This window comes from Camellia sinensis, chromosome 1 (assembly GCF_055761805.1).
Source record: "Camellia sinensis isolate YWXY chromosome 1, ASM5576180v1, whole genome shotgun sequence".
Classification (NCBI taxonomy): Eukaryota; Viridiplantae; Streptophyta; class Magnoliopsida; order Ericales; family Theaceae; genus Camellia; species Camellia sinensis.
In genome coordinates, this window is record NC_138961.1 from 22,432,133 (window position 1) to 22,457,469 (window position 25,337).

The 25,337-nt window shown below is 36.0% G+C and overlaps 1 protein-coding gene and 1 pseudogene across 7 annotated transcripts in view; one reads left to right on the forward strand and one right to left on the reverse strand.

The window, feature by feature from the left end:
* Positions 1–3,807: 3,807 nt before the first annotated feature.
* LOC114284787 (SKP1-like protein 1A pseudogene) lies at positions 3,808–4,404 on the forward strand (annotated as a pseudogene).
* A 3,621-nt stretch (positions 4,405–8,025) lies between these two features.
* The window catches only part of LOC114285164 (homeobox-leucine zipper protein REVOLUTA), a 51,872-nt gene continuing 34,560 nt past the window's right edge, over positions 8,026–25,337 (reverse strand). For 6 of the 7 annotated variants that reach the window (XM_082923137.1, XM_082923124.1, XM_082923132.1 and 3 more), the window contains 5 exons: positions 14,742–14,876; positions 11,860–12,185; positions 10,662–10,767; positions 9,119–9,268; positions 8,026–8,405 (listed from right to left, as the gene is read on the reverse strand). In XM_082923137.1, coding sequence (XP_082779263.1) covers positions 8,259–8,405; positions 9,119–9,268; positions 10,662–10,767; positions 11,860–12,185; positions 14,742–14,876 — 864 coding nt within the window. In that variant the 3' untranslated portion in view covers positions 8,026–8,258. The remainder of the gene's footprint in view (positions 8,406–9,118; positions 9,269–10,661; positions 10,768–11,859; positions 12,186–14,741; positions 14,877–25,337) is intronic. The other variant, XM_082923126.1, reaches the window with a different exon arrangement.

A 25,337-nucleotide genomic window follows, 5' to 3' on the forward strand; every position in this document is an offset into this window, starting at 1 on the left:
TCTATATTAGCAGCAGCTCCACTTTCAGCTTTCATTCCTTCCTCGTCAAAATCTGGTATAAAACGCCAGGGCAACAAAAATATATGCCATGAGTTTTGCAACACAACAAGAAAACATAACCAACCTACCATTCTTTTTAAAATAAAATAATTCGATTAGTAATCATGACAATTAAGAGAAAATGACAGAATTAATAGCATGATAATATAACAATCATTAAAATAATTTCAATAATTTTAATAATTTCGGTGACACTCAAAATCTCACCAAAGAAATTTTCTTGCCAACCATTAAGTTATGGCCATAGTTAATTTGTAACCCCCCCCCCCCGGTCAAATATTTAAGAATTACCAAGGATGCTCACACCCTAGAGTTATATCCCCAAGTCGTGGCATCCGTGGTCTGCCCCAAGGGAATGGTCTACCAAGGGTATGTAACCTCCCTGCGTGCCACCCGCACATTCATTCTTATTCCAAAACCAAATACCGAAAAAAGGGTTCAAATAAGTCACGTGTCATCTTAGGGTTTTCGCGACACAATTATGTAAAAATTATCAAAAACCAGGGCACACCCTGAATTACTGATATTAACCATCAATCATTAATTCTGTACATGTCATTAATCATCTATGTTAGTTTTTGTTTTAATGATAAATAATTAAAAATTTTCACCCACCGTAAGTGTTATACTATTTCATTAAAATTTCCAACATAAATATTACACATATGTTATACAATAATCAATCAATGTACAAAATTATAATAAACAGTTAAATTAAACCATAATATGAATGATAATTTTTTAAATACTTAAAAATGTACCATAATCACACACATGCATGGACTACTAATTTATAAGATTTAATTAATTAAACCAGCACAATATATAATTTTAGTCCAAATAAATAATTGAAATAATAATCTTGGCTCCTTCTCAATTTGTCCAGAAATTTTCAGAATATACTTTTCGTAATTAAAATTATAAATAAATTATTTATACAATTCTAAAATTCATGAAAATCTATAGAATATTCAATAAACATGTTATGGTCATTTTCCAGAAAGAATTTCCCAAAAAAAAGTTATAAATAATTTTGTAAAATTCCAAGAAATTTTATGATACAAATTTATCACATTTTCTTAAATTAATTCCACACTTAAATTTATAAATCAATTCGTTAATCTAAAAATTTATAATGAAACTAGACTTCTCAAATTTAATTTTTTTATTTATAAATTACCAGATTTGGTTTAATATAGGATTTTTAATGATTTTTCAGTAAAATTTGTCTACAGTTCGAGATTTAACTAAAATTTTGTATAAATTCGTACAAAGTTAGAATAATTGTTACAAAAATTCCTAGATGAACTAGACATTATTGTTAACAACTTTGTAGAAGAAATCATCTCAAAATTTTGAATATAAAATTATCTAAAAATTTGTACAATATTTTGACAAATTTAAGAGTCATATAATTAGACCAAATAAAATCTTCAATCATCTCTTTAATGGCATAAACTACACATGTAAGTCTAATTCCACAATTATATCTTGATTTTAAGGCTACTAATATAAAAATAGCATTCAAATATTTAATATTCAAATCACAAATTTGCATATAACTATAAACAAGATTTTATCTAAAATTTTAGCTATGTACACAAATCTGAAATTTTAACAATTAAAAAGAATAAGAGGGTTGAAATGATTTTCTTACTTAGTAATAAGATTGAAATGGGTTAATGAAATGGTAGAAAAAATTATATCTTTCTTAATCTTCTACTTTTCTTCTTCTCCCTATTTAGCTTAGCTTGCTCACATAATTCCCTCCGATCAGTTTGAGGAGTAAGTGTAAACGGTATGTATGTACAAATAGAGACTCCTCACCTGAGGGGCTCTCTCTCTCTTAGTCATTCTATTTAGTCCCATCGAATTTTCTAAACTCAAGAGATATAATAAGAGCTTATATCCTACAATAACACGCATGCATACAAGTGTCACCCAACACTGCCATTGAAAATCTGAAATTTTTTTTTTGGGGGGGGGTTGTATTTGTGTGGATTTCTTAAAATTAATTAACTATGGTTTTTAACTAAGGCATTTAGTAAGGATAATTATTATGTGAATCCTTATTAAAATAAATTATAAACAATAAATATTGAATACCCACAAAATTATTATTCTTAACAATGTTTTTGTTATGGATTAATTTAAACTAACTTATACACTAATATATATATATATATATTAGATAGACTCTGAATAAAATTTATTTATTTATTTATTTTGTTCTAAGAATATTTAAATGCAGGTTCTCACAATAAATTTGTTTTTAAAAATAAACGAGTTAATTATACTTCTTTTCACTAATGTAGTTTGACTCAAATTTTACTTTAATCCTTATAGTTTCAATTTAAATAATTTAGTCTATAATTTAAATCTAGTTTCAATTTGATTATTCCGTCTAAATTAGAGATTAAAATTAATAATTTTGAAATACTTGTTAATTTTCTAATGTGTGCATGTAAATAAAATAAACAAAAATTTAGACAAAATGACCAAATTGAAGCTAGACTTAAAGTCTATGGACCAATTTGTTCAAATTAGGGGTGCAACTCAGGCGGGCTCAACCCGAGCAACCCGAGCCCAGCCCGAGTTTTTTTAGGGCTTGGGCAACTATATCTTGCAATCTGGACGGGCTTGGGCAAAATTTTGATGCCCGAATTGCAATTCGGGCCGGGCTTGGGCAGAACCAATGGCCAACCCGAGCAACCCGAACCCGAATTGAATTTAATATATTATATAAATTATATAATATATAATATATATATAATTTAATAAATTATATAATATATATAAATTAAGTAAAAGAGTTAGTCTTAATTTTTATTTTTATTTTTTTTTTTGGTTAGTCTTCTATTAAGTAAAAGAGTTAGTCTTAATTTTTATTTTTTATTTATTTTTTGTTAGTCTTCTACCATTAGATTAGCATCTTTTATGTCTACCCTTAGATCTACCTACAGGTTTCTGGACTCGGGCAATTCGGGTAATTCGGGCAATTCGGGCTAACCCGAGCTCAAAATACAAAGCTCGGGCCGGGCTTGGGCAGCAATGCTCGGGTTCATGGTCGGGCTTGGGCGGGCTTGGGCACTGCCAAATACAATTCGAGTCGGGCTTGGGCAGACCCCCAACCCGACCGAACCAGCCCGAGTTGCACCCCTAGTTCAAATTGAAACTATAAAAATTAATATAAAATTTGAGTCAAACTAAAGGAGTAAAAAGTGTATTTAATCCTAGTTTGAATGGTTTTTCATGTTAATTTCTTTAACTGTATTAAATAGGGCAAATTACATATACACCCCTCCAGGTTTGGTTAAATTACAGATACCCCCTGAGGTTTCGGAAATTACATCCCGCCCCCTGAGGTTTGTATTTTCATAACAATTTACCCCCTGAGGTTTATATTTCATAACAAATTACCCCCTAATTTCTTATGCAAATATAGCATTCAGGGGGGAATTCGTAATTTCTCAAACCTCAGGGGGGTATCTGTAATTTTGCCAAACCTGGAGGGGTGTATATGTAATTTGCCCTTAATATTTCCTAGTCCTAGTAGGAAACAGAGACTTACAATCAACAAACACACAGAAGTAGGAAGTCTCCATATTCTGTAATGGGAAGGATTCCAATTTATTTCCACCTCTAACCTAACTTGGAGAGAAAGCTTACTATATCTATCTCTATATATACATCCTCAAACCCCTCTCCATTTTTCTTGTGCTTTTCTATCTAGCAGTAATAGCAATAACAGTCAAGTTTATTACTGGACTAGACAGATAGAGTAGACTCTAGTTTCATCATACACTCTTAATTACAATGTCGTCTTTGGAGACGAAGAACAAGAAGATGCTGATACTGAGGAGCTCTGATGGAGAGGAGTTTTCCATACAAGAAAACATCGCTGTGAAGTCTACAACCATCAAGAACATGGTCGAAGGTGGTTGTGTTTCGAATGTTATTCCCGTGCCTAATGTGGACGCTAAGACGTTGGCAATGGTAATTGAATACTGCAAGAAGCATGCTGAAACAGACGCTGAAGAAGCAACCAGTGAGCTAAAAAAGTTTAACTCGGAGTTTTTGGACAAAGGACAACAAGTTCTCTACGATCTGATAATGGCGGCGAACTTTCTGGATGTGAAGGAGTTGCTGGAAGCAGTATGCCAGAAGGTGGCCGACATGATCAAAGGAAAGACGCCTGACCAGATTCGCAAAATTTTCAACATCAAGAACGACTTCACCCCCGAAGAAGAAGAGGAAAATCGCAAGGAGAATTCATGGGCTTTCGAGTGATCAATGATGATGACTTCAATCTTTTTTGCTTAATTCCTTCTCGGTTCATACTCAGTTTAGCAATTGTTTTGTTTAGATTTTGAATTTGGTTAATCTTAGATTCTGAATTAAGTTTTTTTTTATTTTTTTATTTTTTGGGTTAATTCTACCTTCTTTTTCAAGCTTTCAATTAGTTTTGTTTAGATTTTGAATTTAGTTAGTCTCGGATTCTGAATTGGGTTTTTATTATTATTATTTTACTTTATTTTCAAGTTATGAATTTGGTCATTGATAAAGTTTTGAGTTACTGAACTCTAAAATTCCCTCGGATTCATGAATAATACTCTTAGGCTTAGTTTGGGAAGACTAAATAAGTATACTTTTTGACTTTTTATAAAATATGGGTTGGGTTTGAAGTGATGTGTTAGAGAGGTGATGTGACTTAAATAAGATGGTATAACTTAAATGGACGCGGGATCCCTGCAGTGGGTTATCCCCTGCTGTGCTTGCTGTCCCTAAAACAACATTGTTTTATCTTCTTCTTTTTTTCTTTTTTTTTTCATGTTCTGACTTTATTTTTTTGGCATGATAAATTACATTTTGCTCTAAATCTTAAATTCTAGAATAAAAATAAATAAATTTTAAGAATTAAACCCCAAACCCTAAACTCTAAAATAATAATAAAAAAATTTATCCCTAAACCCTAAAATAAAATAAAAAATAAAATTTAAGAATTAAACCCTGAACCCTAAACCTTAAACCCTAAAATAAAAATAAAAAAATTTAAGAATTAAATCCTAAACCATAGATCCTAAACCCTAAAATAAAAAATAAATTTTAAAAATTAAACCCTAAAACCTAAACCCTAAAATAATAAAAAAATTAAGAATTAAACCCTAAATCCTAAACCCTAAAATAAAAAAAATAAATTTTATCCCTAAATCATAAAATAAAATAAAAATAAATTTTAAGAACTAAATTCTAAATCATAAACTCTAAAATAAATAAAAATAATAAATTTTAAGAATTAAAGTAAAAAAGTGACCAACCAAAAAAAAAAAGAAAAGAAAGAAGCAAATACACACAAAACGCCACCATTTCATTCCACAGCAGGAATAGCAGTGAGGGGCTCACGGCAGTGACCCCTCATCCGACTTAAATAGGATAGTGACTTTTTGTCTTTTTTCAATCATGTCAAACTTGACCTTAATACGAAAATAATAATAATAATGAATGATTGAGAAGATTGTGTATATTTTCTATATATACTACCCTGAGGAGAGCGATGAGTGACAAATCCATAAACAGTTTTTCACAAAGAGATTATTACCAATGAAAAAAATAAGAAAAAATAATTCTAAGAGATGAAAATAGAAAATAAACTACATCCAAGTAAATTTTCGAATTGAACCTAATAATTTCTACCATCCATTGCATCTAGGGTTTCATTATTCATATACATAGGGACATATTTTTAGGGTTGTCCATGTAACCTAGATTGTTGTTAACTGAGGTTCCCATATGTTGTTAGCTGAGGTGCCATATGGGAATCTAGGGATGCCGAGATATGATGCGATCATATTGGAATCCGAAATATTCGGATAGAGGACAAGAGTCCTAAATAGTTTGAGACTCTCTATTTAGATAGAGATGAAACTCTTAAGAAGAGAGTTCATTCATATTCAGATGTTATGAAAGATAGAATCCTATTAAGTGATACTTCAAGAGTGGATCTAAGGTACGTTTATTATTGTGAATTGAATACTCAAGTTAATATCTTATGAGATAAATTGATTAACTTCAGAGTGCCCCAAGTGGACGATTCACCATAATGTTACTTATCTTCTTGTGTGCAGGTGTTGGACAGGGGTGGGCGCGGGTCGGTTGCGGCCACGAAACCTCCAATCCGCCATCCGTCCGCCAGATTGGCGGATTGAAGAAAATCAATCCGCATCCGTCCGCCAATCCGGCGGATGTGGATTGAGCGGATTGACGGTTTGGCGGATGGATGCGAATCGGTTTGGCGGTTTAAAATTTTAATTAAAAAAGTATTACAATCACTGTATGCCTTATCCAAAGAAAGAAAGTTTGAAACTTTAGAATATCACGATCACTGTATGCTTCATCCACATATTACAATTACAGCATGATTCATCCCTATAAAGGATTACAATCTGTGATTCTTAAAATATAATAACAATTCAAACCACCAAAACCATAAACAGAGCAGTAGTAGAGATTGAATGTCTCTATATTGTTACATCTACATATGTTTTTGAAAACAAAAACCAACCAGAATATATCATATTTTTTATTTATTATTTTTAGAGTTAGATTTAAAAACTAAAAAATATAGATGAATAATATGTTTATTTTTTTCAATTCAAAAATATATTCAAGTTGAAAACTTTTTTTCAACAGAATATTTAAACTCTTTTTCAATTGAAAACACAAACATAATATTTAAACAAATTGAAAATACAAAGTCTTATAAATTACTGCAGGTGCTCGCGATTTGGCGGTTTGGCGGTTCGGTTGCGGCCAAAAAATCTCAAATCCGCCATCCGTCCGCCAAATTGGTGGATTGGAGAAAATCAATCCGCAACCGTCCGCTCATCATCACGCATCCGTCCAAAATGCGGCGGATCGGTTCGGTTCGGTCGGTTATGGCGGATCGGTATATCCGCTGCTCACCCCTTGGACTTAATATACTCTACAGCTAAGTTCTTAGGATCAAGGCAAATAGGCCTAATTTGGTTATGAGGTCAAAAATCAACAACTACAATATACATATATTATTTTATTTCGCATAACAAATAGTATTGGTAATACAAATCCGAACAAGGTTCAAGTAGTCTTCAAAATAACACGATGAACAGTAGGAAAGAGACTAAAACACTATACAGTGACCAAAAAAACTAGAGAAAAAACGAAGATGGAGCCAAAAGTGAGCAAATTGATATTACTGAAGTCCAATGATAATCTTCAAGAAAGGTAAAGCACTTAAATTAAAAATTAAATATCAAATCCACATCATTTTTTTTTTTTCTGAGATATCAAATCCACATGATTTTAAAACATATATTTCAAACCTAAGCAATTTTGAACACATATTTTTCAAATTTATTTTGTGACATCATGTTTTGAAAAAATAACTTCAATTAACTTACTATAAAGCTCTTTAAAATCAAAACCATGGTTTTTTTTTTATATTTTTATTATTATTATTAAACGGAAATAAAAAACCATGTTATGAAAACACAACTCCACTTCAATTAACTTATGTTGTGTTTGGTTGAGAGATTTGAAAAAGATTTGGAAAGGGAAAGTAAAAAGGTATGTGAAGCTATGTGAAATATATGTATATTTTATTCATATTTCACCTACATTTTTCCTTTCTTTTTATAAATCCTTTTCCAAATCTCCCAACTAGACACAGGGTTACTGTGTTTGGAAACAAATTCAGAACAACTTGTATTTGGAAAATAATTTTTTCAAAAAACTCAGGTTTGGTAAATAACTCCAAGTTATATCTCCAAATATATCTAAACAGCATCTATACACCAACAAAGCTATGTTTTAACAACTTATTTCTAGATCATGAAATGGAATATAAGCAATGAAAGCTCCAAAGATTGCACGTAATCAAAAACTTGAAATACTCAAATTAAAGGGAAAAACACACACATAAAGAAATAACACAAGAAATGACAACTTCAAAATTCAAAATTGCAGCTAGTTGCGATAGAGTAGCTGTAGCTCTTGTAAAGCGAAATTTTCAATATTTCACTCTGTTTTTCCAAATTTCCCATTTCCATAGCACGGGATAATATTAAGAAAAGGAGACAAATTGCGAATAGAATTCAGAACCTCTAACCATCCCTTAAATTTATTTTAAAATGTAAAAAATAAAAATAAAATAAAGGTTTCTAGAGAAATGACCCGTTGGTGAATGCAAAAGCAAGGCAATAAACAGCACCCCCCTCATCACAGACTTTCCAGGCAATGGCTTTTTCATACGAAACATGGCGCCCCATCAGTGACACGCAGGTTACATTTGATAAAAGAACAAAACCCTGCAAAGTAGCATTTGTATGAGCCACACAATTAACCTATGTGTATATATACCAAAGTTTTTAAAGGCGAATGCGTAATGTGAGGCGTTTTACCTCTCATGAGACGAGGCGTAAACCTTAAGGCATTGAGACGTAAGCATTTCAAATTCCGAATTTTTATATTTAGTAAACATTTTAAAACAATAAATAAATACATCAAAAATAAATATAAATGTGTAAATACTTTTATGCTTAAGTCTCACTGCAGAAAAGGAAGCTTTGTTTTATTAAAAGTGAAATTGGAATTCTTAGCTTTAGTGATTGGGCTTCTCATTGAGCATTAACTTTGTATTTTTTCTTGATTGGTCATTTACTTAATTTTTTTTATAGAATATAGTTGTAAAATGGGTTCAAATTTATTTTTTATTTTTTATGTTTAAACCATCTACTAGAGTAAGTTTAACAAGACCCTAAGACAAACTTTTCATATGCGTACTCCTCATACGCTTACGCATAAAAGGTGCACAAAACGCACCTAAGGCCATGTCTTAGACTATGAACACAAGCCTTTGGGGAGTAAGGCCTAAAAATCAAAGCCTTGAGGCATTTTGTATATAGGGGTGAACATTGAGGTGAGCCTCAATAAAGCCTTTTAAAACTTTGATATATACAAATAATTCCTTTGTAATAAGAAGCAGAAATTGGATATATCTCTATATATATATGCAAACTACCTGGTGCATTATCTTGGGAATAATAGAAGACAGTGCCTCCAGACCCGGCTTGTCGAGTATCTGATGTAATGTGGTGTCCTGCAAAGCTACTAGTGTGGTCTCTAGCATATCAAGTGCTGCTCCATTGGCAAATAAACAAATCGGAAGGGACTGCAAGAGCCAAACAACCAGGCACCAGTTAAATTTGTTGATATGTTTCAGATTGTTTAGCTTGTGACAACTAACAAATCTATTTCAAACTTGCAGCAACAGGATTAATATCATATAGAAATGAGCAATTCATCCTGAATTTAGTGTGAGTTTCCCTAGACAGGGTGTAGCCAGAAAATTTGTTTAATGGTGTCATTTAGTTATATCATCAATATCATTACTTCATATTTTTAGTTCAACAAAACTTTATCAAATAAATTTTGACATAATATACTATAATAACTGTATTATTATATGTTTCTCAATAATAACACCACAAAAGTAATTCGAACTTGTTGAATTTCATATACAGTAAAACTTAGGAACTTTGATATACTATTGCTTCAGCAAAATAAAAGAGAGCGAGACTGCAATTTTTAGTTGATCAAACATAAAGAGTAAGAGAAGAGACAAAAAGAGTTCACATTGAAAAAAAAAAAAAAAAAAGACTTCTAATCACTTACGGATCTTGTTTTTAGAAAGAATGGTGACTCTAAACTAATGCTCTACTTGGCTCATTGAAATGAGATGGAATGGAATGGAATCATTATTTCTTAGCCTTTCTTATGGAATGATCATTCCATTAACATAGTGAAAGATGATTCTATTTGTAATGCATTTGTCATTATATTTTTAATCTAACCAAACATAGGAATAAAAATTTTGATGGAATGATTATTCCATTCCAGTTCATTCCAATGAACCAAACACTACCTAAGTTCTACTTTTTGTATCAAAAAAAATACATCGTCATGCTTATTTTTCAACTATTTCAGTGATGTCAATTTTTAAAAACCTCCCAAAAATTTTACATAATACCATATAATGATATAATCCTTAAAAAAAATTCAAAGTTTAGTCAGTTCAATATTAATGCTCTCTCTTTCTAGGAAGAATAAGTCTAGGAACACATAAACTGATCACAAAATTGGATACAAAATGTATATAAATGGACAAGATTTGTCAAAAGTGGGTCTTACCAACAAATTCTGTAAAATCTTATCCATTCATATGTATTTTGTGTTCCATTCTATATTTGGATTTTGTGTTCGTTGCAAAATTGTTTTAAAAAAATTAACTCTCCTTCCTCTAACCATTCCCGTGATATATCATACAGATGCAAAAGCCACTATATGTGGAAATCCATGAGTTCAGTGTCCATGGAGTAAGCTAAAACTATGAGTTGCGCAGACACAAGACTAAAAAAAATTACAAACTCGTATGTAACATAAAAATTTCATTCTCCCTTCAGCATGGCAGATAGGTATACCCATCCTCGAAAGAGCATTATAGGTTTGATAGGTACAATACATTCAGTAGAAGATTTCTGTTTTGCCAGAGATCACAACAATACCTTGACTGAGCAACATATTATGGCAACCCGATGATACCAGAATTGCTTCAACACTGAATCACCGCTCTGGCAACTGGACCTCAGCAACTCAGCACCAAAACTCGAACTGGTGGGAAAAAACAAAAGAATGTGAATCTCAGATGCTGAATAAAGTTGCTAAAACTTTTGCAAGGCAACGGGAATTTAGGTTGCATTTGGATTATGGATTTGAAATGAATAGATTTGACAGCACTAATTTAAGAAGTACAACCTTCAATTCAATGCAATATTTTAAATAAGAATGGATTTGATAATTTTATATTGCTGGCTTTGAAATAACTTGGTGAAAACAGTTATTTGAAATCCTTAAAGAAATTATTCTACTTGTACTATAATCTAAACAAAATACACATCTCATACCTCTATTCAATCATCTACTTTAGGATTATCAATCTACCTTCAATAGCAAACCTTCTTAAAAAATTTATAAAATTTAACCTCAAATCCGCTTTTTAAATCCATTCATCCAAATAAAGCCTTAATCTCAAATTGGTATGACCAGGTGCCAGTGAAAGATATAAAAGACTTTGTACACAGCACTTCACTAGGAAGTTAATGGTTCGAATATCCCTACCTACGTACATGTGTGTCTTCTCTCTTGAATTTGGAAGACATATTCCAAATTCCAACGAATCAGAAAAAAAAATACATTGGAGGCTTTGTAATTAGACAAATCAGAACACAATTGAACAGGTTTATTACATGACATTCATTTGACGGGTATGAATCTCTGCATGTGCATTCAAGTTACAAGACAATTTATCAACAAAAAAAAAAAAAAAAGTATTCAAGTTACAAGACAATCTAAACTGCTGCCCCCACAACCCCATTAAATCACACTAATCAAATTTTTGACTACATCAATGAATCTTGAAACAAGACATGCCCCAGAGTAAACAAACAAAAAATGGTTGGAAGGCAGTGAATTCCTAGAGCTCCCCATAACAGATCTCTAAAAGAAAATGTTTTATTTTAATTAAAAGCACTTTTTGTTTCCGCTTCTTGGGATTTTTCATAATAAGCAAGTTTTTATCTATTTTGGGATTTTTCATAATCACTTTATTCCTATGGTTGGCGATAATCAATGGCGTCAAAAATTCCAGTTTTCATTAATAAGCTCTGATTTTGAATTTACAATATGCATGAACTTTGAACTTGCCTGTAACTATGGCAGATCCAGTTTGCGAGGGTGACAGCTTCTGGAGAGGCCGCAGTTAGCCTGAGCCCCACATGGGGGATCAATCCAGGTGATTGTATCGCCCAAGCAACCCTTTGCACAGAGGAAATCACTTTCACGATATATTCTCTGGCCATAGTTGCAACTTCCTCCAGAAGATGGTTCTCAAAAGGGAACTGAAAGGCAACAATCAACACTGACTTTGAATCATTTGACGAAGATGAGCTTCCAGCTTCATGACTTGTTACTTTGAGATTGGATAGTAGATTTGTTATCCGTTGGGGACTCATCATGTCCAGCCTATGACACTGTAATGATAACAATTAGAACATGGAGCAAAGAATAGCTATACAGGATTTTGACATTGACTAAAGCATCAGTTCGCATTCTTAATCATCCAGTTGTTTTCAAGACATAGCACTTCACATCATACTAAGCAAGCAATTCATCTGTAAGTTTAACTTAAAGAACAGGACTATCAAGTGACTCAGCAACCCATAAGGTAGAATTTGGAGTTTGTTAATTCCTATGAAGCACGGACACGCGACACGCAACACGACACGGACACGCCGACACGCAAATTTTCAAAAAATGGGGGGCACGACACGCTGGGGACACGTTCAATATATATAATTAATTTTATTTATTATATATCATAAAATTATTAAAAACTAATTAAAAAAACATTGAAATAATATAAAATTGCATTCCATCAATACATAACATGTCATTCGAAGCTACCAACCATCATTTGTTACAAAATGTATGAAAATCAAACCACAAAATATAAAATTATCCAATGTACCAACAACTATCATCTATTACAAAATCCATAAATATCAGAAAATGTGAATTTAAGTAGAGGAACCTTTGAAAGTATTATTACAAAAATTACATTGTAATTGGCAATTTCCTCCTCCTTCCCCAGGTTTTGCTAATTTAGTTATATACTTCCACAATGGTTTGTTCTCATCAAAATCATCATCAGGTATATCATTAGAACTACCACCCGTAGTAGCCATTGTTTCAAAATTACAAATTTGTTCCTATAATAAAATTAATAAACACACATTATTATTAAAATTAACAAAACTAATAAAATATATATATATATTCTGAAATAAGACATATATATATATATTCTGAAATAAGACATATTAACAAAACTAATTAATAAATATATATATTCTGAAATAACACATATAGAGGGGAAAAAATATAAAATGAAAATAGAAAGGAAAAAAAAAGACGCGAAAAAACAAAATAAAAAACAAAAATATACTCAGACAGAGAGAGAGAGGAGACGTCGACAGACAGAGAGAGAGAGAGAGAAACATCGACTGACGAACGAAGACCAGAAGAAAAAGGAAGAAGACCGAAGCCGAGGAAGGAAGAAGAAGGTGTACCTTACGAGCGACGAGCGACGAGCGACGGCCGAGGAGTGACGGCCGAGGAGCAACGGACAAGCGACCAGGTTCTCTTTCTCCTCTGTTATCTTCGCCTTCTCTCTTTCTCTTTTTGTTCTCTGCTAAGCTCTTTGATCGATTTAGGGCTTTTGATCGATTTAGGGTAAACAGATGTTATTTTTGTTTTTTCACAGATTGACCCCAAAAATATTTTGTAAATTCTGAAATTGACCCTAAAAATGTTTTGTAAATTCTGAAATTGACCCCATGCATGTCCTGAAAGTGTCCATAACGTGTCCTGGACGTGTCCGGCTTCAAAAAAAAAAAAAAAAAATTGGACACTCTCTAGTGCGTGTCGGACACGTGTCCACCCGTGTCCGACACGTGTCCGACACTGGTACGGAGCCCTCGGAGAGGTGTCCGTGCTTCATAGGTTAATTCCAAGTCAAACAGTGGTAGAGAGTATAAGACACCCTACAAGCCAGTGAGCTCAAGAGTCAAAGGTGGATTGGCTAAATGTGGAAAATGAAAGACAATGGCACTTTTCCTCTATGTTACATGGACTCTTCAAAATAAATCAAATACCCGTGTCGGACACTCGACACTCGGACAAGGGTATGAGATATGTGTCGGATACTTTTCAACGGATACTTCTTATATAATTGTATCTAACACTATTATTATATGTACATATTGTTGTATAATTGCTATAAATGTCATTTTGACACTATAAGTTAAATATAATACCATTTTATCTCACATATTAGATTAAAAATATAAAAATATGACATTTTTTTGCCGAGTCCGCGTATCCTTAAATTTATGATTTGATGAGTCCGACCTCTAGATACATACCCGCACCCGACACCCATACCCGAGTCCATGTAACATAGCTTTTCCTTGCCAATCTTTGTTTTACCACTCTCAAGCCAATGTTGCCGTTCGACTTATAACATGATTCGGGGTGAGAACAAAACTTCGGCAGGCACAAACAGCATAATTCTGGGCAATATTGTTCGGCTATATATGGAAGGTCTTGAAGAGTATATGTGAGGCTACTGAAATAACAGTGTTAAGAGAGTGTGGCCTTTTAACAGAACAAGCCTCCTCCATGTTCAATAAACAACAATAAACCTGGTGGCACCATTACCTTTCATTTTTTTGATATGTAAACTTATCTAAAACAAATTATTCATATTTTAGATGTGTGGTTGGCCATCCATCAGACCAGTTAAGCACAGCTCTGACTTGGCCAATCAGTTCCAGGATGACATATATCTTTTTGGAATACCGGCATAATTAACATCAACATGAAAGCATATCAATTACATGAAAGCCAAAACTTCCAAAAATTCCATGAGAAAGAGCAAGTCAATAAAGGAATGGAGTTGATCTAAACCTTGCATCATTCAACTACATTGCAGATAAAACTTCAAAAGGAGAATAGTCAAACTCAACTGTTGTAGAATCCAATGGTAACACCCGAAACCCAGAGGATAGCAGTGGAGCATCATCTCGGAGCATTGAATTAATTGGAGCAAAAATTAATTCTGAACAGGCTCCAATGGCATTATCTTCGACTCCATTACAAATCTGCATCTCAGTCAAATAGAAAGATGTGATTTATTGAGTACAAAAAGAAGAGTTGTCACTTATTGGAAATTTGTGTGCTCTCAAATTAAGAAATTCTAGTCACCCTCCATCCTTTTCTCCAGACCTCCTAACAAATCAAATTATCTTGATGTCTCAAGATTTATGCTTTAAAGGGCAATACCAAGCTAGAAAGGATAGTAGGTGTAGACACAAATTTTGAAGCATGAAGTGTTTCAACACATTTCAAAATTCATGTTACAAATGTCCACTATTTAGTTTTTGGACTAAGCAGTGTTGATTATTTGAATAGCAGATTCCTATTTCCAATCTGCATTCCAGATAGTTAATTACACATTTTATTTAAATGAAACCTCCGACTAATGAAGAACAAAAAAATGAACAAAAGACAAATTAAGGAAAATAAATATTTTATTGAAATTGTAGGGATTTAGAACCCTTAGATACAAAATACAATAGTTGGGTTTAGAACCCTTTACCTACCGCTCGCCATCGTATCAAATGCTTGCAATGTAGGTAAGCTTTCAACTTCTTGTAAAGACTTCTCTCTCTTTCTCTCTCTCATTTCTGATTTTCGATCCTTTTTTGTGTATCCCTCATATTTATATAGGGCCATCCAGGTGATAAGAGAGCCTCATCCTCAATTTGAATTTCAAATTGAATGATAACGCCATTTGAATTTTGAATGATAGCGCCGTTTGAATAAACGGCGTAATCATATCTGATTAATCATCTATCTGATTAACCGTATTTAAAATTTAAACATAAATATGGTTGAAATTTATGTGCCAACAAATTCCCTCTCGTGACTTGCACAAGTGAATTTTTTAACTGTGCGAATCACAACAATTTGGCATTGCTGATCCCATTCAAATGGAACATCCTTTTTCATCACTCTTGAGAATGGCAAGCATCAACCCGCCAAGTTAGAAATAAATCTTCTGATATAAGCCAATCTTCCTTATAGACCCTTCAATTCCCTTAAATTTTGCGGAGGAGGCATTTCAGCAATGGCTTTAATCTTGGTAGGGTCGATTTCAATCCCTTTGTTTCGGACCACAAACCCTAGAAATTTCCCTGATGAAACTCCAAATGCACATTTTAGTGGGTTCATCTTGAGCTTGTATCTCCTCAAACGTTCGAAGATTCTTCTCAAATCTTCCACATAGTTTTCCTTTTCCTTTGTCTTGACAACAAGATCATCAACATAACATTCAATGGTGTCATGGAGCATATTACTGAAAATTGCAGTCATCGCCCTTTGATAAGTAGCCCTAGCATTTTTTAGGTCAAAGGGCATTACCTTGTAGCAAAAGACTCCCCTTAGTGTCCTGAATGCAGTCATTTCCTCATCTTCAGGTGACATTCATATTTAATTATATCCTGAATACCCATCCATAAAAGACAAAGTTTCATACCAAGTAGTTGCATCTACAAGAAGTTCAGTGATGGCCAAGAGAAAGTCATCTTTAGGACAAGCCTCGTTGAGATCACAGAAATCAATGCAAACCCTAATTTGACCATTCTTTTCCTTGTCTACCATTATGTTTGCTAGCCAGGTTGGGTATTTGACTTCCTTGATGAATCCTACATTGATAAGCTTGTCGACTTCAGCTTCAATTTGGGCTGTAAGCTCTGGTCGACTTCACCTCTGAGGCTGTTTAATTAGCAGTTTCTCAGGGTGAATTGCAAGCTTATAGACTACAATCTTTGGATCAAGACCACACATTTCACTGTAGTTCCATGCGAATATGTCACAATACTCCCTTAAGAAGGAAATATGCTGTTGAGCCTCTTCTTCCTTTAAATTTGCACTAATGAAGGTTGGTTTATTTTCTTCTTCATCACCAAGATTTACCTCACGAAGGTCATCTACGGTGGCTTGGCCTCATGATTCAAATTCTGTTGGTGTAGGTTGAGCTTCATCTTCATCAACATCTTCCAACACTTCTTGAGTGGTTGTCATGTTTATCGAAAATTTTCCTTCATCCCTACGATAGCCTAACCCTTTTGTCCTGGTGATGATAGTACTGCCTTGCTGGATAGCTTGCCTCTGTAAAGGTGTCAATGCAGCGTCAAATGGTGTCATTGTTCTTGCTAGTAGTTTTTCAGGATCTAAACCAACCTTTACTAACATTTGCGTAATTTCTACACTAAAGGTAGGCTTCTCAAAACTCGAGATGTTTTCTTCTGACATTTGTTCAACTTTCACCTTCTGTTCAACATCTCCAAGCGAGTGAAATATGATAGGTTTCGACCCTTTTCCTTTAGGAGGGACCACAATCTTATTGTATTTCTCCACATATGTGCATTAGGTCCTCCTTAATGGCAACATGAACTCACCCTTTAGATCCAAAATTGGATTTATTGGGGTTAGATCCTTTGCCCCCGGTCTCCTTTCGGACTTTGGCATGTATCGAAAAGTTCTTTTTGTCGAAACTGGGGTAGATTCTAGAGTGTCTTCAAATTCTTTGACATCTGGAGTATCTTAAGACATTTTCACATCTTTTCCCTTTCTTTGTGTAGTCCTTGTATAGAAGCAAGCATCAGCATAACAGGCCTGAACTTCTCCAAATAGATCACTATTAACCACAATTGTCACCTCTTTTCTGGGTGAAGGCTGTTAACATATTATATTAGCCGAAAGTGTTGGCATATTATACATGGACTCTTCAAAGTAAATCAAATACCCGTGTCGGACACCCGACACTCGGACAAGGGTATGGGATATGTGTCGGATACTTTTCAACGGATACTTCATATATAATTGTATATAACACTATTATTATATGTATATATTGTTATATAATTGCTATAAATGTCATTTTGACACTATAAGTTAAATATAATACCATTTTATCTCACATATTAGATTAAAAATATAAAAATATGATATTTTTTTGCCGAGTCCGCGTATCCTTAAATTTATGATTTGATGAGTCCGACCTCTAGATACATACCCGCACCCGACACCCGTACCCGAGTCCATGTAACATATATATTAGCCGAAAGATACACTAGGGTCTGTAATCATTGTGTGCCCTCAGGGATCACCTTGTAATTGTCTTTCTTGTAAACCCTAATCTTCATTTATAAATAGGGGGTGATATTCTATCATACCCCAAGCTGGTTACCCAAGCTTCATGGTATCAGAGCATCACCTCTAGGGCTAGGGTTCAAAGCATACCTAGTTGGATCATCTGCTGAATCGATCTTCTGCCACCATCATCATTCCGCTTCTTCTTCATCTCCGTCTCAGCTCCTCCGCTCGTCGATCTCCTCCAGCAGTTCAGCCCTCGTCTTCATCTGCTTCGTCTTCGTCTCAGCTCCTCAGCTCGTCGATCTCCTCCCGCAGTTCGTCGCTCGTCTTCATCATCCTCATCGTCCTCTGTCGTCTTCGTCCCTCATTCCCCTCGTCATCCTCTGATCTCAAACCCAGGTATATATAAATATATATATATATATATATATATATCCTGATATATATATAACTATAGCCTGATATATATATTTATATATAAATACATGTATATATAAATAACTCAACATATATATATATAAAAAACAAAAAAAAAAAACAAAAAAAAAACAAAAAAAAAAAGCAAAAAAAAAAAAACAAAACAAAAAAAAACAAAACAAAAAAAAAAACAAAAAAAAAAAAATGGTTTCTTAATTTTGTATGTCTTTATAGTGATCATTGTGCCTGTTATCCCACGACCACCTTCCGGGTTTGTGATTACCACTAGTTTTGTTGCGGGTTCGATAGTATTGCATCCATGACAGATTCCACCAGTGTGTCCCCTTCTTCTCAAACGCCAAAGAGTGAGAGTCCCATTCTACCTACTACCATGACTGAGAACCCCAACCCTAGTCTGAAAATCACCACCACTCTATTTAATGGTCAGAACTACCTTGCATGGTCTCAAAGTTTGACTATGTTCTTGAAGAGCCGAGGGAAGATGGGGTATGTTGATGGCAGAATACAGGCACCAAGTACCACTGACTCAGGTTATGACCAATGAGAGATTACCAACTCTTTGATTATGAGTTGGCTTATCCATTCGATGGTTCCAGAACTTGGTGAGAGCTACTTGTCTATGGAGACTGCCCAGGACGTTTGGGAGGCTGTGGCTGTTACCTATTCCCGTAAAGGGAATTTTTCACAGGCATTTGAGTTGCGCCGCTCTATTGAGAGCTCACTTCAGGGGGAGCAGACTGTTCTTCAGTACTTCACTTTCCTCACCAACGGCTGGAAACGTCTTGACCACCTGGAAGACTATAAACCCGTTTGCCCTACTGATTCTGTCGGGTACAAGAAGTTCATCGCACGGGAACGGGTCTTTAAATTTTTGGCCGGCCTAAATGTGGAGTATGATCCAGTTAGGGGTCGAGTTCTGAGTATGGACACTCTTCCTTCACTTCAGGAGGCATTTGCCTATGTACAAAATGAGGAGAGTCGCCGGTCTGCTATGATGTCCCCAGTCTCTACTGACCGTTCCGCATTACTGTCTACTCCTCGAGATGGTCTTAGCCTGCCTCCTCCGTCTGTTGCTAAGGAGTCTGTATTCTGTGATTATTGCAAGAAACCGCGGCATACTCGTGAGACGTGTTGGAAGCTTCATGGGACTCCATCCGGGGGTCGAGGTGATCGGTCTGGTTCTCGAGGAGGTCGGTCAGGCCAATCTAGAGGACGTGGTTCCGATTCCCGGGCTCATCAGTCTAGTGCCGTTGATACCCTTGATTCTCATTCTCCTTCTGTTACCCAAGCTTCTGATACTGAGCTGGAGGATGCTTTGCGCCAATTGTTGGACCGCCGATCTTCTACTGCTCTCAGTACCGCTTCCTCGTCCTTTGCCCGCTCAGGTAACTTAGCATCTTCTCCTTGTGCTTTCCTGTGTCATACATCTTTGCCTTGGATTATTGATTCTGGTGCCTCAGATCATATGTCTGGCTCTTCTGATCTTTTCTCTGTCTATAAGCCCTCTTCAGGTCAGGACAAAGTTAGGATTGCCGATGGTACTGTTTCTTCCATTTCTGGAAAAGGTTTAGTCCAAGTCACTCCTACCATACATCTATCTTCTGTTCTCCATGTTCCCAAATTTTCTGTTAATCTGTTATCCTTAAGTCGTCTTACCCAGGATTTGAATTGTAGTGTGACGTTTTTTCCTGATCATTGTCTTTTTCAGGACCTTGTCACGGGGAGGACGATTGGCAGTGGTAGTGCAGAAAATGGTCTCTACTTCCTTGATCAACCAGACAAACTTGCTTATTCTTCCACCACGTCTTCTACTACCCTCGCTGATTTATGGCTGTGGCATCGGCGTCTTGGGCATCCCTCATTTCATTTACTTAAGCATTTATTTCCTTCTAGTTTCGCAAATCATCATGTGTCTGACTTTCTTTGTGAGTCTTGTCAACTTGGAAAACAACATAGAGCTTCTTTTGCTCCCAGTTTGAATAAAAGCTTCGTTCCTTTTTCATTAATACATTCTGATGTTTGGGGTCCCTCTCGTGTTCTGTCTGTGAAAGGTCATCGTTGGTTTGTTACATTTATTGATGATTTTTCTCGTGCTACTTGGGTGTATCTCATGAAAGATAAGAGTGAGGTTTTCTCTGTGTTTCGCACTTTTCATAAGATGATTTGTACTCAGTTTGGGGCCACTATCAAAATATTTCGTTCCGATAATGGCGGGGAATACATAGATTCTGGGTTAGGACAATATTTCTCTACTCATGGCATTATCCATCAGACCTCTTGCACCAATACCCCTCAACAAAATGGGGTGGCCGAACGTAAGAATCGGCATCTTCTAGACATGGCTCGATGCATGTGTTTTTTTATGAATGTGCCTCGGCCCTATTGGGGCGACGCTGTTCTCACCGCTGCCCATCTTATTAATCGTCTCCCTACCCAGGTCTTGAACAAACAGGCTCCGCTTCACGTCCTCCTCGGTTCTCCGTCCTTGTTTTCTATTCCTCCCAAAATATTTGGTTGTGTCTGTTTTGTCCATAATCACTCTCCCTCTCGTGGTAAGTTGGACCCTCGCTCCCTCAAGTGTGTTTTCCTTGGTTACTCTCCTACTCAAAAGGGGTATAAATGTTACCACCCTTCTTCTCGTAAGTGGTTTGTGTCCATGGATGTCACTTTCTTTGAGTCCCAGTCCTTTTTCTTGTCCTCTCCGGTGTCATCGTCCTCATTTCCGGGGGAGCCTTGGTGTGAAGTGAGTCCTGTGCCCCCTATGGTGGAACCAGTTGTTCTTGCACCACCCTCTACTACTGTGCTTCCTATGATGGAACCAGTTGTTCTTGCACCCCCCTCTTCTCTAGAACCCACTGTCACCAAGAATAAGGACGGGCATGTTTATGTCCGGGACATAGACAGAAAACAAGTTAACTGGATACACGGGACTGTCTCTGCTACTCCACTGCCATCTCCTGCTTCTGATGAGAGTCTAGGTAACTTTGAATCTCTTGAGTCCATTGATCTTGATGTTCCTATCGCCAAGAGGAAGGGTGTGAGATCTTGTACTCAACATCCTATCTCACAGTTTGTATCATACTCTCATTTGTCATCCTCATATAGAGCGTTTGTGTCCAATATTTCCTCTGTTAGCATTCCTAACCATTTTCAGGATGCTCTTGCTACCTCTGAGTGGAAACTAGCCATGATTGAGGAAATGAAAGCACTTAAGAAGAATGGCACTTGGGAATTGACTGAGTTACCTACGGGCAAACGACCTGTGGGATGTAAATGGGTATATACTGTGAAACACAAAGCAGATGGGTTTATTGAGCGTTACAAGGCAAGACTTGTGGCCAAAGGATTTACTCAGACATATGGCATTGATTATCAGGAGACCTTCGCACCCGTGGCTAAAATGAATTCAGTCAGAGTACTTCTCTCTCTAGCAGCTAATCTAGATTGGCCGCTTTATCAGTTTGATGTCAAGAATGCTTTTCTCCATGGTGACCTCGAAGAAGAAGTATATATGGACATTCCTCCAAGTTTTGAGGATCATCAAACAGAAGGCAAAGTATGCAAACTTCGGAAGTCATTATATGGTCTCAAACAGTCTCCAAGGGCTTGGTTTGAGAGATTCACTCAGGCTATGGTCAAATATGGCTTCAAACAAAGTCAGGCAGATCACACATTGTTTGTGAAACATTCCTCACGCGGTAAGACTACAGCACTTATTGTTTATGTAGATGACATAGTTCTTACAGGCAATGATAGTGGGGAAATACCTCTGTTGAAGAAATATTTAGCTCAAGAGTTTGAAATCAAAGACTTGGGAAGCTTGAAGTATTTTCTGGGAATTGAAGTTGCTCGCTCTAAGGATGGGATATTTATCTCACAAAGAAAATATGTGCTTGACCTGTTAAAGGAAACTGGGATGCTTGGCTGCAAGGCATGTGCCACCCCACTGGAACCCAATCAGAAATTGGGGGATGATGAAGGAGGAGAAGTTGTGGATAGGGGGAACTATCAACGATTAGTGGGTAAGCTCATTTACCTATCTCACTCCCGTCCTGATATTGTTGTTGCTGTCAGTGTAGTTAGTCAGTTTATGCATGCTCCTCATCAGATTCACTTTGAGGCTGTCATGAGAATCTTGAGGTATTTGAAGTCTGCTCCTGGTAAGGGTCTGTATTTTTCAAAGTATGATCATCTTCGTGTAGAAGCCTATACAGATGCTGACTGGGCTGGGTCAGTAACTGATAGGAGATCAACTTCAGGGTATTGCACATTTGTTGGCGGCAACCTAGTTACTTGGAGAAGTAAGAAACAGAATGTGGTTGCCAGGTCAAGTGCAGAAGCTGAGTTTAGAGCTATGGCACAAGGTGTGTGTGAACTTTTATGGATCAAATTATTGTTGAGTGATCTAGGTATTGATCAGACGGACTCCATGCGGTTATACTGTGACAATAAGGCCGCCATCAACATCGCTCACAATCCAGTTCAACATGACAGGACAAAACATGTTGAGATTGATCGCCACTTCATTAAGGAGAAACTCACTAGTGGTACCATTTGTACTCCTTTTGTCCAGTCTGGTGAACAACTTGCTGACATTCTCACCAAGGGGATTGGGAATAAACCATTTCATGACATATTAGGCAAGCTGGGCATGAGAGATATCTTCGCACCAGCTTGAGGGGGAGTGTTAACATATTATATTAGCCGAAAGTGTTGGCATATTATATTAGCCGAAAGATACACTAGGGTCTGTAATCATTGTGTGCCCTCAGGGATCACCTTGTAATTGTCTTTCTTGTAAACCCTAATCTTCATTTATAAATAGGGGGTGATATTCTATCATACCCCAAGCTGGTTACCCAAGCTTCAAAGGCAACAGGTACTTGATACATTGGTGAAAAGTTGATGGTACTGCATGATGATTATGCATACACAATCGCCCAAGCAAAGCATTATAGAAGGTGTCTACATCAATAACCAAAAACTCAATGCTTTCTTCAATGTCCCCAAACTTGATTTGCAATTCAATCTTCTCCATTAGGTGTTGTTCATGCTGATTGAATCCTTGAATGACCAAACGACTTAGGTGAAGTAGTGAAAGTTGAATCCCTAATAGGTTTAAGGCCCTTCGAGGCAAAAGGTTTACAGTAGACCCTCCATCAACCATAATTCGAGAAATTATCACATCATGGATAAGGCCAGTAATAAACAAAGGGCGATTATGGTCCGTCATTTCAGCACACAAGTCATTGTCACCAAAGGTTACCATAGCCATGCATGTAGTTGTCCTCTCTCGATTTCCTTATGAAAGTCCTCTAGCTTGGATAGGGCATATATTAAAGACTTCCGAAGCTCTGGAGACATCTTCAATGCATCATATCCGCTCAACAATGCTGGAATTTTCTTGAGATGAGCTAATACATCATAGTTCACTTGCTCTTCCTCTGGCAAAACCTGTGGAACTTCTGACGCTTGAGAGTCCTGAGGATTTCGTGATTTCCTCCGGTAGGTCAAGTACATCTGGCATACTTCAGCAATAACCGTTTCATTGACCTCAACTTCTTTTGTTCCATCACTTATTTGGACCATGTTAATTGGTCTAGCTGCAGAGTGATCATCATCATCAGTCACTTCTCCATCTTCGTGGAACTACTTTCTTCTCTCATTTCTTGGATACTGAGAGTCATGCCTATAAAAACATTGGGATTCCACAAAACTGTTCTTCATGGCTTCCTAACTAGGCACAATAATCCCTTTTGAGGGAGCAATACCAATCAAAGGCGATCCCATACAAAGAAAGAGCGAATTGTCTTAGGCAAAGTGCTTGATTTTGAGCTATTTCCCCACACTATTTCAAAAAATGCCTGATATGTTTTTCAGGATCTCCATACCCCTCATATAGGACAAAATTTGGAAGTTCATATCCCTCGGGAAATGGTATTTGCTCTACCTAAGGGAACAAAGCCCTTGGGTGATAAGTGCCCATCTCTCAAAGATCAAGGGCAGTTTCAATCTTCTGCTTAATTGTACTTTCTATGAGATCGTATGTTTGAGCAGATATACCATCATCCTCCAAAGGTTCTGACCTCTCGATTTCTATTGGCTATGGTTTATAAAATGTCCTATAGAATCGATCAGTCATAGTGTCTCAATTAGGGATTAAATTAGGTGGCAGGCTGAAGTACCAATCTGTTGCCCACCCATCCAAAGAAAGGACGAACCGCCGCTTTTACTGTGTTTCCACATTGTGCAAGAAAATGAACCAAATGGAGCCTTGGACAACCTATTCCATTATATAAAACAAAACAAGGTACTGTATATCCTCGTGGGAACTGGACCCATTCGACCCAATTAGGGAAAGGGTGTCCAGAAATTTGATTTCTTTCAATAATCAGATTTTGATGGGCTTTAAAATCCTTATCTTTTAAAGAAACTGTTACTTTTGCTTGATGTTCTGCTTCCCTTCTAGCTTCAATTCTTGCTTTCTCATCATCACCTAGATTGCGAATGATATATATTTCTCACTATTCAAAATTTACGTCCATAGTGATGACATTACAGGGAAAGTCAAAGTGGTCACTTGATACACTTTCTCCATCGTATGTGCTAGCCAGAGATGTGTATGGCTAACTATCAGAAGAAAAGTCAAGTTCTCAATCTTCGTTAGGACTATTTGAGATGACTTTGCTTGTTCATTCGAATGCTTACATACTTCATCATCTGACCTACACTTGCCATTCACCTCATCATCTTCGAAGTGCAATCATTTTCTCGCCTTTTTCACAAGCTCAGAGTCAAACCTACACCCAGTATCTCCTTATTTTGTTCCCCTTACATATTCTAGAGTGTTTTGATAGTACATTGGTGATACTGGAGAATATTCTGGAGAAAAGGCTTCTGAAGAATATATTAGTGAAGCTGGTGTGTACTCCAAAGAAGCTGGCGTATACTCTAGGGAGTCAGGT